General features: G+C 46.2%; 1 protein-coding gene and 1 long non-coding RNA gene across 6 annotated transcripts in view; one reads left to right on the top strand and one right to left on the bottom strand.

Annotated features, from left to right (window-relative positions):
• Positions 1 to 14703, top strand: part of Sytl3 (synaptotagmin like 3) — a 68617-nt gene that overhangs the window by 51618 nt on the left and 2296 nt on the right. For 4 of the 5 annotated variants that reach the window (XM_046456633.2, XM_046456637.2, XM_046456635.2 and 1 more), the window contains exons 9-14: positions 2313 to 2447; positions 4560 to 4738; positions 8375 to 8477; positions 12179 to 12349; positions 13471 to 13576; positions 14497 to 14599. In XM_046456633.2, coding sequence (XP_046312589.1) covers positions 2313 to 2447; positions 4560 to 4738; positions 8375 to 8477; positions 12179 to 12349; positions 13471 to 13576; positions 14497 to 14599 — 797 coding nt within the window. The remainder of the gene's footprint in view (positions 1 to 2312; positions 2448 to 4559; positions 4739 to 8374; positions 8478 to 12178; positions 12350 to 13470; positions 13577 to 14496; positions 14600 to 14703) is intronic. The other variant, XM_046456636.2, reaches the window with a different exon arrangement.
• On the bottom strand, positions 5340 to 8735 carry LOC124100962 (uncharacterized). Its single transcript, XR_006854490.2, has 2 exons — positions 8391 to 8735; positions 5340 to 8270 (listed from the first exon to the last, which is right to left on the bottom strand). It is a non-coding gene; the product is annotated as an uncharacterized LOC124100962 (long non-coding RNA).

The raw sequence follows: 14703 nt of genomic DNA on the forward strand, positions 1-14703 counted from the left end.
AATCTTGAAATACTTACATTTGTGCTTTAACTCCATTGAAGGTTTTCCTGTGTCCTGACCAATTAGAAATATAGTCTTCCCTGGCCATGAATCCAATGTGCCATGTAACCTCTATTGTAAAGATAGTTCTCTTTGTTCCTTTCTAAAACTTTCTGCCATTAATTTTTTATGATTCAAAAAACATGATTTTTAAAATGTATGTTGAACACTCTATTAGTCAGCCCAGCTTCCAAAACATAATTACCAGAGATCGGGTGGTTTAAACAACTGACATTTATTTTCTCTCAATTCTGGGAGCTCAAAGTCTGGGACCAAGATATGGGAAGGTTCCAGCCCTCTTGCTGTGTCCCACAGGTTGGGAGGGGCCAGGAGGGAGTTCTCCACTGTCTCTTCTCAGACACTCACCTATCATTTCTATGAAGTCTGTCCTAGCACATGTCATGAACCCTCCAGGGCTCCAGGCCCTTGGAAGTGGAAGCAGGAGAGAGCCTCTTTCCCTGGGCACTTGTCTGGCTACTGGCTGCCTTTTCCCCTGTTCCTGAGCCTGGGTGGGGTCTCTTCCCTCCAGAGCCCCTATGGGCCTCTCACCACCCACACACATCCCAATCCTCTCTGCCTTATAAAATAAAATGCCTCTGCACTCCACAGACTCCATTTAACAGAAAGGGCACCCATCCCAGGTCCATGTTTGTCATTTGCTTTTAAGGAAGAGTCTAACTTGTTCTTTCCATATCAACACATAGGTACCTTTGACAGCTAGTTTTTAGGACTTTTAGTTCTGCCAAGTTGGCTGCCTCTGAGGGACTTGGTTCACCTGACCACTGGTGGCAGTTGCCCATCTTCCAGGACTCTTGGAAACGGGGCTTTTGGTGGCCTTCTCTGCCCACCCTTTGGAGCCCCCTGGACAAGCTCACATCCCTGTGTGCTCATGGTCCCTGGGTCTGGTCGGCCTGGCCCTGGAGTCTCTGTAGCCTAGGAATTGCGCCCCAATTGCCTTAGATTTTGGTCTTCCCCAGCCACCTGTCAGCACCCCACTCAGGTCTACCACTGAAGGTCACCCAGATGCCCCACACCCAGTAAACTCCCCTCACCTCTTTGCCACCAAGTGGCTGGTGGCTCTATCTTCCCTGCAGTGGGTGAGACCTGATGCCAGCTTTGGATCCTCTTCCAACCCCAGGGTTTAGAGCCGTGGATTCAATGGAGTGTTGTGTGACTGTCTCTTGGTCTTGAGTTGGTGTTGTGGAGATGAAGAGCACAGACAGTGATTTGGAGACGATCCATTCTTCTGTTAGTTCTCTGGTGTTCTCACTTAGCATTTCATTCATGACATTTAGGACTCTGGTGCAGCTGGTATTCGAATTCTCCTTCCGACCTAGCACCAAGACGGAAGCCTCAATTCAGAAACTTTGGACTGTTGGTCTGGAAGCAATTTTTCTAATTTACATATTATGTGTATTACTCTGCTGGTGATGTCTGACAGGACTTCCTGCAGCAGTGGAATGTTCTTTACCTGACAGTGTGAACTGTCCAATATTGTAGCCACTGTCACACGTGGTGTCTGAGCACTTGAAATGTGTCCAGTGCAATTGAGCAGCTGAGCTTATTAATTTAATTAACTTGAATTTAAATTCAAGTTGTCCTATGTGGCCAATGGCTATCGTGTTGGGAAGCTCAGCTGTAAACAGTGTTAATAATTAAAAAAGTATCTTTATAAAATTTAGAGGTATATTTTGATCTCTCCCACTTTTTTTTTTTTTTGTACTAGGATTGGTCCCAGGGCCTTGCATGTGCTGGATAAATACTTTATTACTGAACTATATCCCTGGCCCTTTTTACTTCTGAGACAAGGTCCCACTAAGTTTCCCAGCCTGCTCTTGAACTTGCTATTCTCCTGCCTCAGCCTCATGAATAGCTGGGATTAAAGCCAAGTATCACCATACCTGGCTTGATTTTTCTCTTTTTATGAGCATTTAAATCTTACTGTGTATCAGACTGAATGTTATATTTCATGTGATTAAATGCCAGGATCATTATGAAGGCCAAAGCGTGCACTTCTTTTAAGACTTTTACTAATTCATAAGCAGCTCACCCATCCATGTTCATGACTATCCCAGAGCTTGACAATGTCTTCCTCAGGGTTGGGGGTGGGATACATTTATCCAAACACAAGTGTCTCCCTTACTCAGTCACTCCAAGTTTATATGACTCCCACCAAGTGATAGGTGTGGGCTATGCTTGCTGAAGTCTCTGTATTTGAATAGATTCAAATGGGCATGTGGGCCATCGTATTAATTTTGAATTTCCTTCTCCAGAAGGTCAGCACACCAGATATTTCGAAGCCTCTTCCTCAAGAGGATCCCAGACGCTCTGCCAGCCTTGGTTTGAAGCAAGATGCTCTCCCACTGGGCCCCTCCCCCAGCCCTTTGTTCTCGGGAGGCTTGAGACACGTGAGTCTTGTCCCAACACTCTTAACACAGAGTGCCTGGTCACTAGGACACCACTTGGGGGCTGGGGATATAGCTGAATGGTAGTGTAGCACTGAGGGTGGGGTCAAGTTGTTTCATGAATTTGAAGAATAAGATCCATGGATACAAGGGTTTGAGCAAAGTAACAGGATTTATTAGAGTAATAGAAAGAAAGCAGTGTTCCCAAAAAGAGAGGGGTCCCAAGAGAAGGATGCCGAAGAGTGGCTATTGTCTAGGCATTTATATAGATCTGTAGGGTTAAGTCAGCTAGCTTCCTGCCCAATCCTGGGGAAGGCATTCAGTGTCCATTAGGTATTCATTCAGCTTTTAGTCCAATCGAAACATCAATCAGGCATTTTTCCTTCTTTGGAGTGGCATGGACCCTAGTCACGTAGGCCCTGATTTAAGAACAGCCTTTTTTGTAAGTTTCTTAGCAAATATCTGCAGGTGCTGATTGTGCTCTGCTGCCCAGGAAGTGACCAGGGGCCCGTCTCCCTATCTTCCCAGCCTCATCTCTTCCTCCTGACGTCAGTATGTGCTTAGCACCAAAACCAGAACCAATAGAATAAAAAACATCAAACTGGACTGGTGGACAAGGGCAGGGGCGAGGTGACTTGGAGCACAGAAGAGCCTGGAGGTCATATTGAGCCTTGCTACGTTTTGAGGATGGTTTCCCTTTTTTACATCTTATCATGAAAATTTTCATTCAAAGAGTATTGAATAAAATGAGCGTTTCTTTCAAGGAAAAGGGTTTTTTGTTTGTTTTTGTTTTTTTTAAGACAGGTTGAAATCTTTTTTTTTTAAATTTTTAATTTTTTTTTTTTAGGTGTAGATGGACACAACACAATGCCTTTATTTTTATGTGGTGCTGAGGATCGAACCCAGGTCCCGCATGTGCTAGGCAAACGCTTTACCGCTGAGCCACAATCCCAGCCCAAGGAAAAGGTTTTAAGTTCAACGAAGTCTAATTTATCAAATTGTTCTAGTGTAGTCCCTTCTGTGTCTTGTCTTTCTACAAGCCAACAAGATGGTCTCCTGCTTTCAACTAGGAACTTAATAAAAGTTGAGCTTTTAGTGGGCTGGGGTTGTGGCTCAGTGGTAGAGGGCTCGCCTTGCATGTGTGAAGCCCTGGGTATGATCCTCAGCACCACATAAAAATAAATAAATTAAATAAAGATGTAGTGTCCATCAACAACTAAAAATATATTTTAAAAAATATATTTTTTAAAAAAAGTTGAGCTTTTATGTTTAGGTCTGTGCTCCAGCTTGTTAATTCTTTTGTAAATGGTAGAGATTGTAGCTGTTTTTTAATATGAATAATCAGTGAACCCACTGCCAGCAGAAATCACACTTCTTCTCTACTCCTATAAAGACAGCACTGAGATCAGTTGCATGCAAATGGTGGCAGTTGTCTAAGCAAATCTAATTATTGAAAGGTGATTTGTTTTATCCTTTAGGCACAGGCTTCCTCTGCTACTTATAGCCACCATGTAAGCTTAGAACCCCCTAATTTATGATGACAGTGTTTCTTTTTTAATTTTAGGTGCCCATTAACATTAAAACAATTTATCATTTCCTCTGTCTGCACACTTCCTGTACCTCATTCCTGTCAGTCCTCACCAAAACCCTAAGACACCAGTCTCTTTCCTAGTTAGACTTGGACACTGCTAATGAGTAGCAGAGCCAGCATCTGAATCAGGTCTGTCGGACTCCCAGTCTCAGGCCCTGCCCATGCTGGGCCGCGTTCTTTATACGTGGCTACCTTGAAGGCAGGACCTCGTCTTGGCAGAACTGCACAGATATAGTCCATCTTGTCCTAAGTGACTTGTGTTAAAGAGCGGGATTGTGTAACCTTTATTGCTAGGCAAAGACCATATCTGGAAGGAGAGGGCCTTCTGAGGATTCCCCATCTCCTCGGGATCGAACAGGTGGCTGCTTATTTTGGCAAAGTACAAACTGGTACAAGGTAACTTAATATGAGTCAGGATACATGCTCTGTATGAATTGAGATTGATTTGATACCTTGAAATCAGGACTGCCAAAAAACCTTTTAACTGTGAAGTAATTTATTACCTCTGTCATTTTTTATTTCAGGGAAGTTTAATTAGCATTAACAGCACTTGCACAGAGATGGGTAATTTTGACAACGCTAATGTCACTGGAGAAATAGAATTTGCCATTCGTTATTGCTTCAAAACCCATTCTTTAGAAATATGCATCAAAACCTGTAAGAACCTTGCTTATGGAGAAGAAAAGAAGAAAAAGTGTAACCCGTGAGTTTTTTTTTTTTTTTTTAAGTTTTAACATAAGATGATAGATGTCCTGATTCTAAAATTTATATGGAAAAGTGAAAATCCCAAAATAACAAAGATGATTATAAAAAAGAACAAAAATAGAAACTACTTACTTCAAGAATTTTCATAAAGCTGTAGTAATTCAAACTAAGTTATGGAGGCAAAAATAGATAGCTCAGTAGAACAGAATCAGAAGTCTAGCCGTCCACCTTTGAATATGTGGGAACTTTATGATCAAGGGGTTCTTAGACTTCTCTAGCTGTTGTTAAAGAAGGCTGCAGACAGGACGGCCTCTGAACAGCAGAACTTCATTTCTCCCCATTCTGGATGGTGAGGAGTCCGCGGTGCTGATGGATTTGGTGTCTGGTGAGGGTGGGCTTCCTGGTTCATAGGTGGCCATCAGCTTCTGCATCCATGTCATCACAGAAGAAGGGGTGAGACAGCCCTCTGAGGACTCTTTTATAAAAAGAGGGCACTAGTCCATCCCCTCACCAGGGCTCCCTCCCCCCGGTCCCCTCCCCCAGGCTCCATCTCCACTGCCATCACATTGGGGGTTAAGTCTCAATATAAATTTTAGGAGCACATAAACATTCAGTCTATTGCAAGGGACTATTACAAATCAGGAAGGAAAGGTGGACATCAACAAATGGTGTTGGAAAGTTTGCCTTTCCGTGTAGGAAAAACAAAATGAATTGTGTTTCACACAATTCATTAACAGATTAATTTTCCCCAACTAATAGATAAGAAATGTTGTATCACCGTTATTTAAATGTGTGTATCCCTGATTACCTAATAAAGACGAGCAGCTTCATACACACCCACATTGACCTCTTAGATTTCTCCTTCTGGGAACATTCTGTTCATACCTTTGGCCCATTTTTCTATTAGTTTGTCATTTTCTTATTTATTTATAAGAAAATTATAAGTGTGTGTGTGTGTGTGTGTGTGGTGCTGGGGATTGAACCTGGGTATCCCACATGCAAAGTTCACTTCAGATGCTACCACTCAGCTACATCCCCAGACCTTTTTATGTGTGATCCTCCTGCCTCTGCCTACCAAATAGCTGGGATTATAGACATGTGCCACCATACTCAGAAGGAAAATATTTTCAAGAACCTATTTTGAATAGGTTTTAAAAGCTTTTCATTGGTTATATGTATGTTACTTTTTTGTCTGTTTTTGTTTTGGTACTGGGGATTGAGCCCAGTGATGTTGAAATACATGCCTAGCCCATTTTATTTTTTATCTTGAGGCAGGGTCTTGCTAAGTTGCTGAGGCTGTTCTCAAACTTGTGATCCTCCTGCCTCAGTCTCCCAAATAGCTGGGATTGTAGGTTTGCTTTGCCACAGCCAGCCTTATTTGATACATGTTATCTCAGCTATTCTTTATTTTCTAATCTCTTTGTGATGATTTTTCTTTTTTTAAAAAATTTTTTCTTAGTTGTAGATGGACACAATATCTTTGTTTTATTTTTATTTATTTTTATGTGGTACTGAGGATCGAACCCAGTGCCTCACATGTGCCAAGTAAGCACATTACCACCGAGCCACAACCCCAGCCTATTTGTGATGATTTTTCTTGGTAGAAATTTTGATAATATTAATTCGTGTATCTTCTTCTCTAAAATCTCTGCTTTGGGATGTCTGGTGTGCAGCTCATTGGTAGAGTATATGTTTAGTATGCACAAAGCCCTGGGGTCTATCCGCAGCACATACATAATACATACATGCATATAAACACACACACACAAAATCTTTTTTTGGTGTATGTGTATCTGTCTGTATGTAGAATTCTGTGTTACCTGAGGTTGTGAATACATTTTTCTACAGAACTGTTTTTCACATTAGTACTTATACCTTCAATGTTTCTTCAGTGTCAGAAAAAAAAAAGTACAAATTTCTATAGCACTTAAGGTTCTCCATAACCATCTTACTTATACTTCTGGTCTATAACTTGCAATATTCTTCTACTTATATCATACACCCAAGAATGTTCCAAAATGTCCCCTGACTTTTACATTTTAAAATTTGAAGAATGCATTTGAAGTAGTGTTTCTATTTAAAAAGAAAGATTAAAAGTGAATCATTTAAACCTTCAACTTAAAACACTAGAAAAAAAATTAATTTATTCTGAAGGATGGAAATAGTAAAGATAAGATCAATAATCAATGAAATAGAAAACAATAGAGAAAAAATAATGAACCCAAATGTCAGTTCTTCGAAAAAAATTAGAAAAATTGGTAAACACTGAGGTAAATTTTATCAAGATTTTAAAAAAGAGAATATACAAATGCCAAAGAAAAGAGACACTGTGGCAAAGCTTATCCATTAATGAATAAGAAGAGGATATTATGTAAAACTTAACAACTGAAGCTGGGTGCTGTGGCGCACACCTGTAATCACAGAGGCATGGGAGGCTGAGATGGGAGGATGGCAAGTTCAAAGCCAGCCTCACCCTTGGTGAGGCACTAAGCAACTCATTGAGACCCTGTCTCTAAATAAAATATGAAATAGGGCTAGGGATGTGGATCAGTGGTTGAGCGCCCCTGAGTTCAATCCTGGGCACCAAAAAAACAAAAACAAAAAAACAAAACAAGCAAACAAACAAACAAACAAACAAACAAAAACACCACTTAATAACTGAGATGAAATGGACACATTTCTTAAAAACCACAAATTTTCTAAGCTTGACACAAGATGAAATAGAAAGCTTAAATAGTCCTGAATGTTTTAAAGAAATTGAATTAGTAATTTGGCATAATTTGCTGAAATTAAAAATGCACATACTGGTGGGGGTGTAGCTCAGTGGTAGAGTACTTCCCCACCATGCCCAAGGCCCTGGGTTCCACCCTGAGCACTGGTGTGGGTGTGGAGGGAAACACATTGCCCTGTCGCTTCTAGTTTTGTGCCTAGAGAAGCGCTCACACATGCATGGTGGAATGGTCATAGCAGAATTGTTTATAAAGCAAACACTAAGGCATAAGACAAAGGTTCCTCACGAGGATAAATGATTTGTGTCATATTCATACAATGGAACAATGTGTAGGAATGTAAATGAATGAGCTGCAGCTACACATAGCAATATAGGCAAATCTCAAACACATGGAGAGGAAAAACAAGTTGTAAAAGAATGTCTGTATGCAATCCTGTGGATATGAAAGTTCAAAACTGCCTCAGCAGTCAGAAGAAGTGCAGCCTTTGAGGCCCCCGGAGTCAGGAACTTTCCATTTCCACTTCCACTGTTTGGAGGAAATGCAGGTGGAGGTGCAGACAGGGGAAGCTGGTGTGTGGCCTGGACATCCAGGCAGATTGGAGAATCCCGTTTCATGGTCCTCATCAAATGGCAGGTGACGAGGAGGAGGAGGGGGCTGTAGGTTCCAGGAGCAGGGGATGAGCAATGCAGCGGGAGCTCCAGCCCCTTGCCATGACCTTGTGAATCAGCAGCTGTACACTCAGCACTAACATTGTTCATGTCAGTCCTGGTCCCTGAGTCCTTTCTATCAGCTCAAAAACTAGTCAGAAACAAGGTAAAGAAAAGGTTCATATGTGCGCTCTGCTCCTCTGAAGCCCACCTGCCCTCAGAGCCCCAGTTTGTCTTTCTGCATTTGGCCACTAGGTATATAAAGACCTACCTGCTGCCTGACCGATCCTCTCAGGGAAAACGCAAGACTGCAGTCCAAAAGAACACACTGGACCCGACCTTTCAGGAGACCCTGAAGGTACTTGTGGTACATTCATGCTCTGTGTCTTTCCCGTCCTGGGCTGGGCTCACGTCTAGGGTCAGAGTCCAACGGGTGGCTCTTTAAACCCTCAAATCAGTTAAACACAAGTGCAGACACCTATACATTTCTCTGTCAATCAGTGGCAGGTTGGGTGAAAATGGATTTCAGCCTTTGAACCAGAGAAGTGCAGAGTCGGCCAGACTAGAGAAGGGCTTTGATTAATGATTTCTAAGAAAATGGGGAGAAAGAATCTAACTGCCTGTATGTCTCAGGCCATGTCTGGGCACAGAGTGGCTTAGAAATTGGTTTGTCTTGTCGAATTTTTATGATTATCAGGCATTTTCAAGCAGGGGGGCCCTGAAAATCAAATGACTAAGTCACTACCTTTGATGAAGTGCTCTTTATTGTAATATCCAAAACGCCTGTTTTCTTCTTATTTTATGAAAAAAATTATAAAGAAATTGTTTGGGTTCTCACTTTCTTTGATGCTAAGAAATATGATTTCTTAGAACAGAGCTGAGACCTCATTCTCTGATTTGGGGTGAAGAGGCAGAGTGGAGGCCCAGCACAGGCAGACAGCCAACTGTGGGAGCCCCAGCCAGAAGGGTAGTCTAGACCTGGGGGACACCGCAGCCAGGACTGGGCAAACCAGAAGTCCTGCCGTCTCACACTGGCAAAAGGAGAGGGTTTTGTTTGCTTCCTTGGCAAGCAGAGGCATCTGTGAACTGTGAGCCAGGGGCCATCTGGGTGGATGGCACAGAGCGACAAGTTCATTAAATAATAATCGTCATTGTTTGCTGGGCCCCCTGCTGTGGTCAAGTGCTTTATATCTACACTGATGTAGGCATTAGAACCCTCATTACCAAGGGGGACCTGAGACTTTGGGAATACTTGAAAGCTTAGCTTGAAACCAGCATGGAAGGTATTCCTGGGCTTAGGAATCCCCCAGAGGTGTTATTTTAAAGTTGCAGAGTCTGACTCAGCAGCTGTGGGTGGGACCTGCAGTGCCTCTCTTCTACTAAGCTCTACTCCCCACCCCTGGCCAGGCCTGGGCTGCAGACCACCCTGGAGTCCCATGCCTGCTGGAGAATTTGGGAAACTCTGTGCTGTCTCACACATTTAAGTTGATATCTAAAACGTCTCATCATAAGTTTAATAAGGTGTTTTGTGCTAGAAGTGGTTTATGAAATGGGGACTGTTTTAGATAAATATTTAATTACACAGGTCAATTTAAACAGTTTTTCCTACCTTATTTAAATTATACACAGAATCTCAAATCATTTAAAATTACATTTACTCAAGGGTTTCATCCAGTCTATTGTGAATATTTTGTAGTCCTGGGAAACTATCCAGATATTTTTGAAAAAAAAATCAAGTTTTCATCTAAATTCAGAGGATCCCGACACAGTCTAGATTTCTTTTTCTTTTTTGGTTACCAGGGATTGAACTCAGGCACACTTAACCACTGAGCCACATCCCCACCCTATTTTGTATTTTATTTAGAGACAGGGTCTCACTGAGTTGCTCAGCGCCTCACTGTTGCTGAGGCTGGCACTGCATTTGTGATCCTCCTGTCTCAGTCTCCTGAGCTGCTGGGATTATAGGCATGTGCCACTGTGCCCGGCCAGATTTATTCTTAAAGAAATTCACGTAATACAGAAAAGATGCAGGGCTTGGAGAGCAGATCAGTCATTAAAAACCTTGGGGAAACCAGTATTTCAAGTTACCCCTTGGTTGGGCTCCTAGGTTTGTAGAGCCCAGGGCAGGCCACAGGAAGGTTGGGGAGATAACAGCCTCCAGGGCGTTCTCCAACTGGTTTTGACAAAAGTGCATGTGAAATTTGAGAATCCAAAAGTTTCCTGATTAAAGTACAATTTGGGCAGCTCTCTGTTGAGATCCTTGCAGTGGGGACCTGGGAAGGACCAGCTGAGACCCAGGTCTGGGCAGCCTTCTGTTCTCTGAAGATCCTTATATGCCAGAACTTATGGAATGGAGAGCACTCTCGGGGTCAGCTGGAGCAGGCCTATGGACTACAGGATGATGGAAAATCTAATTTGACATAGCAGATTCAGTCACAAGAAGAGTGCTGTCCTGCTTATCAGATAGGGTGACCAGTAGGTGAGGACCCAAAGAGAAGAGCAGGGCTAAGTGGGGGAGTTGGGGAGGGGCTGCTGTGTGAGTGTCATAGAGCAGTGGAGATTAGGGAGTTGCCTCCAGGAGGGTGGCCTCAGGCCATGGCCTCCTGACCCTCCCTGGAGCAGTGAACTTCTCAGAGTGCAGCAGGTGGGCAGAGAGGTCTGGGCTTAACTGATTGGGCGCGGGGCAGGCAGGAGCAGCCAGGTTATTCCAGAGTTCCCAGCCAGAGCCAGGAATGTGGGCAGAGTCACAAACAGGCCGGGGACTTGAGGGAAAGCATGGAAAACCAGCCCAGCCCTGGAGGGGGAACACGGCCCAGAGCTCCTGACCTACTGGCTACAGCAACCCCAGCAGGAAGAGAAGGACAGCCAAGACAGAAGGGCCAGGGACAGAGCTCCCCCTCCCTTCCCTCTGGGGAGACCGAGGGGGAGAAGTGCACTTCAGTTCTGGTTTGTTTCTATCTCATCCCTTAAAGGGAAAGGTGGCCGGGATAGGTGAGACCAAAACCAAACCAACCCCTGCCCACCTGCTTTAGGTGGCCGTGAGTGTCCTGCCTTCCCCTGGGACAGCCTAGAGGGTCCTGAAGGGTTGAGAGTCACACCCCAGCAAGCGCCATGTTGGGGGCAGCACCAGGCAGGGCCAGCAGTGAGAACCCAGGCTGGACACAGTAGGTGAGGATGCTGGCCCACCATGGATGGCCTCTAGGCCACAGGAGACTCGGGGGATTTCTAGGCTGCTATGTTTCAGGGTCACATGGTGATAAGTGATACTGATCTCACAGGATGCATGTAAAAACTGAGGATCTGGGCAACCAGAAGCCTGCAGAAGGAGGGCTCAGTAACTTGTGACAGTCTTCACTGTTGGGACAATCCAACTGCTAGTCTTCAAAAGAGACCCTGGGGCTGAGGCGGGGTTGGCCACACCTTGAGAAGCCTTCAAACAGGCGCACAGGGGTCTTTGTCACAGGCTGAGGTGCTGAGGTGTGCTGAGGTGTCACAGGCTGCTGCCATCTGTGTGCCTTGTCTGTCTAGGGCAAACCTAAGGGGTAAAAGCTCAGACTTTGTATTTTCATTTTTTGAGTTTTAGTTTTTGCAGCGCTGAGGGTCAAACCCAGGCCTTGGGCACACTAGGCAGGTGCTCTACTATGGAGCCAGGCCCCCAGCCCCAATACTTTGTAATTTTTAAAAATAACAGTCTTATTTTTAGTATTTTTGGACCCGGCTGGGTGCTGTATAGGCCAGGTCCATGTCCAAGTCCCGCCTTGGTGGTCTCGGCTTGATTTCCTGAAGCCTTGGACTGGATGAGAACTTTCCTTCTTATCTTGTCCTGAAAAATGGGGGTGAGGAATCAGGGGTGGCATGGAGGACTGAGAGCCCAGGCACTTGGGGAGTGGGGGGACTCTTGAGGAAGAGGGGTCTTCCTGGCTTTGGCTCCAAGCTGCCACCCTGACCATAGAGACTCTGGCTGCAGCCAAATCTTGGAGCTTGGCTATGGGAGAGGCTGACAGGCCCTGGGAGGTGGGGCCCGGGAGCCTGGCTGACCGTCTCCACTCTGCTCTGCAGTATCAGGTGGACGCTGCCCAGCTGGCGACCCGGCAGCTGCAAGTCTCTGTGTGGCACCTGGGCACGCTCACCAGGAGGGTGTTCCTTGGAGAAGTGACTGTTCCTCTGGCCACATGGGACTTTGAAGACAGAGCAACACAGTCCTTCCGCTGGTATCCGCTCCGGGCCAAGGTGAGGCCTGTTTGGGACCAAGTGTCCGGCATGGCCACTGTGAACTCATTTGCCAGAGGATAAACCCCGGTGCTCCCTGCACCCCCCACTCCTCTATTGTCAGCTTGCGAGGCCTGGAGCATCTCTGTGCCAGTACCTGGCACAAGGGCCTGCATAAGGCCGCCAAGGTTGTCAAACCGAACCTTTGACAAGCAAGCAAGGGGCAGAGCGCCAAGCTCAAAGGTCCTCCTGATGCCAGCTGGTGGGTTGCGACCCCATGCTGCATGTTGAATGCCTACTCACAGGCCTGCCCCCAGGGCTCCAGCAGGAGGGGCCCTAAGGGTGGCACCTGGTTCTATCCTGAGTGTGGCAGAGGTCACAGCAGGGGCCAGGAAGAGATGCTTCGGCATCGAGGAGGCTGGCCCACACCGTCCCAGGAGTCCTGAGCCCTCTCTGCTACTATGGGGGCTGCTGCTTCTGCTGGTGGGATGGGCTAGGCACATGGATCCCTCCCAGGACACTTCTCCGGCCCCGGGTGAAAGATTTCAGGACCACCTCTGCTCTGGGCACTTCTCTCACTCTGGAGAAATCACTCGTGACCAGAGAGGCCATCTCTGTAGGCAGGGTATTGTCCTCGGCAGGGGTCAGGACAATGTGGCACCCACAGCCTGGAGAGCCACCCTGTGGCATTGGGTCGAGTCTGCTCAGGGCTCCTCTGTCTCCAGTGCCTGCAGCTGACCTTGGCATGGAAAGGTGGCCTGGAACCTCACTGTCCTGGGTAGAATTGCTGGGGAGGGACGCTATTTTATTTACCTTTTTCAAATTCAGGTTGTATCCAGGTTTTATTACAACTGTCCTGTTGTTCCCATGGGCCTGTTTCCTCAGGCACATCTGCCTCTGGTTTTTCTGGGGAGGCAAAGTTGTTCTCCCCAGCCTGGGAGAGGAGAGGGTGGCAGGACAAGTCCCTGCTGATGGGGGATGACCAGTCCACCAGGGACGTGCCCAATCCATCCCTGGGCTCTCCTGGGCTGGAGAGGCTTTGCAGAGGTGGTGGGGGACATCTAGAGTCAGAGCTGAGGCAGCCAGAGGAGGGAGGAAGGTTCTGGGAGAAATTGTCTCAAGCTCTGCCTTTGCACCCCCAGAATGAGCAATTTGAAGACAGCATTCCTCAGAATAATGGAGAACTTGCTGTTCGGGCCAAACTGGTTCTCCCTGTAGGGCCCAGAAAGTCCCAGGAAGCTCTAGAAGGTAGGTGGCCAGCCCCTTGAGCACTCCTCTGTCACTGTCCCCAAAGCCTGGAAGGTGTCATGCTGAGAGGTGGGCAAAAGGCTTTCTAGCATTTCCTACCCACTGCACACTGACACCCACATGTCCCAGAGACTGAGAGGCAGAAGCTCCCTGGGAAGGTGTTCCCTGGAACCTGTGGCCTACAGGGGACGTGGGTGACCAAAGCAGGCAAGGCCTTCAGTGTCCACTTTCACTGTCTCCAAGGCGTCCCTCCCAACGGGTAGACTGGACAGGGTCTGGTGAAACCATGTCCCCTCTGGAAGAAGGTACACCTGACAACATGTGTCATAAGTTAGGAGTTTGACTTTAGGAGCCAAGAGCAATTGTCAGGTGCTGGTACCTGCAGGTCTCAGAAGGGCGACTGCTGCCCGTGAGTGATGTGGATCAAGGACAGGTCCTGCAGGGCCTTTAGGGAGTTGAACTTGTGAGACCCTGAGGGTGGGCAAAGTAGACAGGGATGATGCATATTTCCATTGAGTAGTGACTATTTGGTGGGAAGAAGAGCCTCTGAGCTCATGAGACCACCAGCAGACCAGTGGCAGGTACCCTATGGTCACCTCTAACTCCCTGAAATGGGTTTGGGGCTCCCAGTTTCCCCAAACCTACTGGCAACAGCCAGACTAAAACCTCCACATCTCTCCCTAGAAGCCAGTGTACTCTCAGAGCTTTGCCTCGCTGGGGGTTTAGCAGTCCCGTCCCTGTGCGGACCACTCAGCGTGTGGCCAGGGCTAGCAGAGCCTTCTGGGGGAAATGTGCCTCTTCCTGCCTGCTCTTCCCGGCCTGGAGTCTAACACTCCTCTTACTGAGCTCAGTTTGGGGGTGGTAGGACTGTAATGCCTCTGGAGAAGTGGGTTTGACAGTGGGAACTGGCTTTCTTCCAGGGACAGATCAGCCATCACTTAATGGTCAACTCTGTTTGGTAGTGCTGGGCGCCAAGAACTTACCTGTGCGGTCGGATGGTACCTTAAACTCATTTGTTAAAGGGTAAGTATTCGATGCAACCAGATACTGTTTACTGGTTATCTAGAATACAAACAGTATGTTCCTAGAACCTGGAGGAAACATCAGAAATGTAAGCCATTTTAAAG

Source organism: Marmota monax, unplaced genomic scaffold (genome assembly GCF_021218885.2).
Source record: "Marmota monax isolate L192 unplaced genomic scaffold, Marmota_monax_Labrador192_F-V1.1 WCK01_AAM20220418_F8-fsc00164, whole genome shotgun sequence".
NCBI classification, from domain to species: domain Eukaryota; kingdom Metazoa; phylum Chordata; class Mammalia; order Rodentia; family Sciuridae; genus Marmota; species Marmota monax.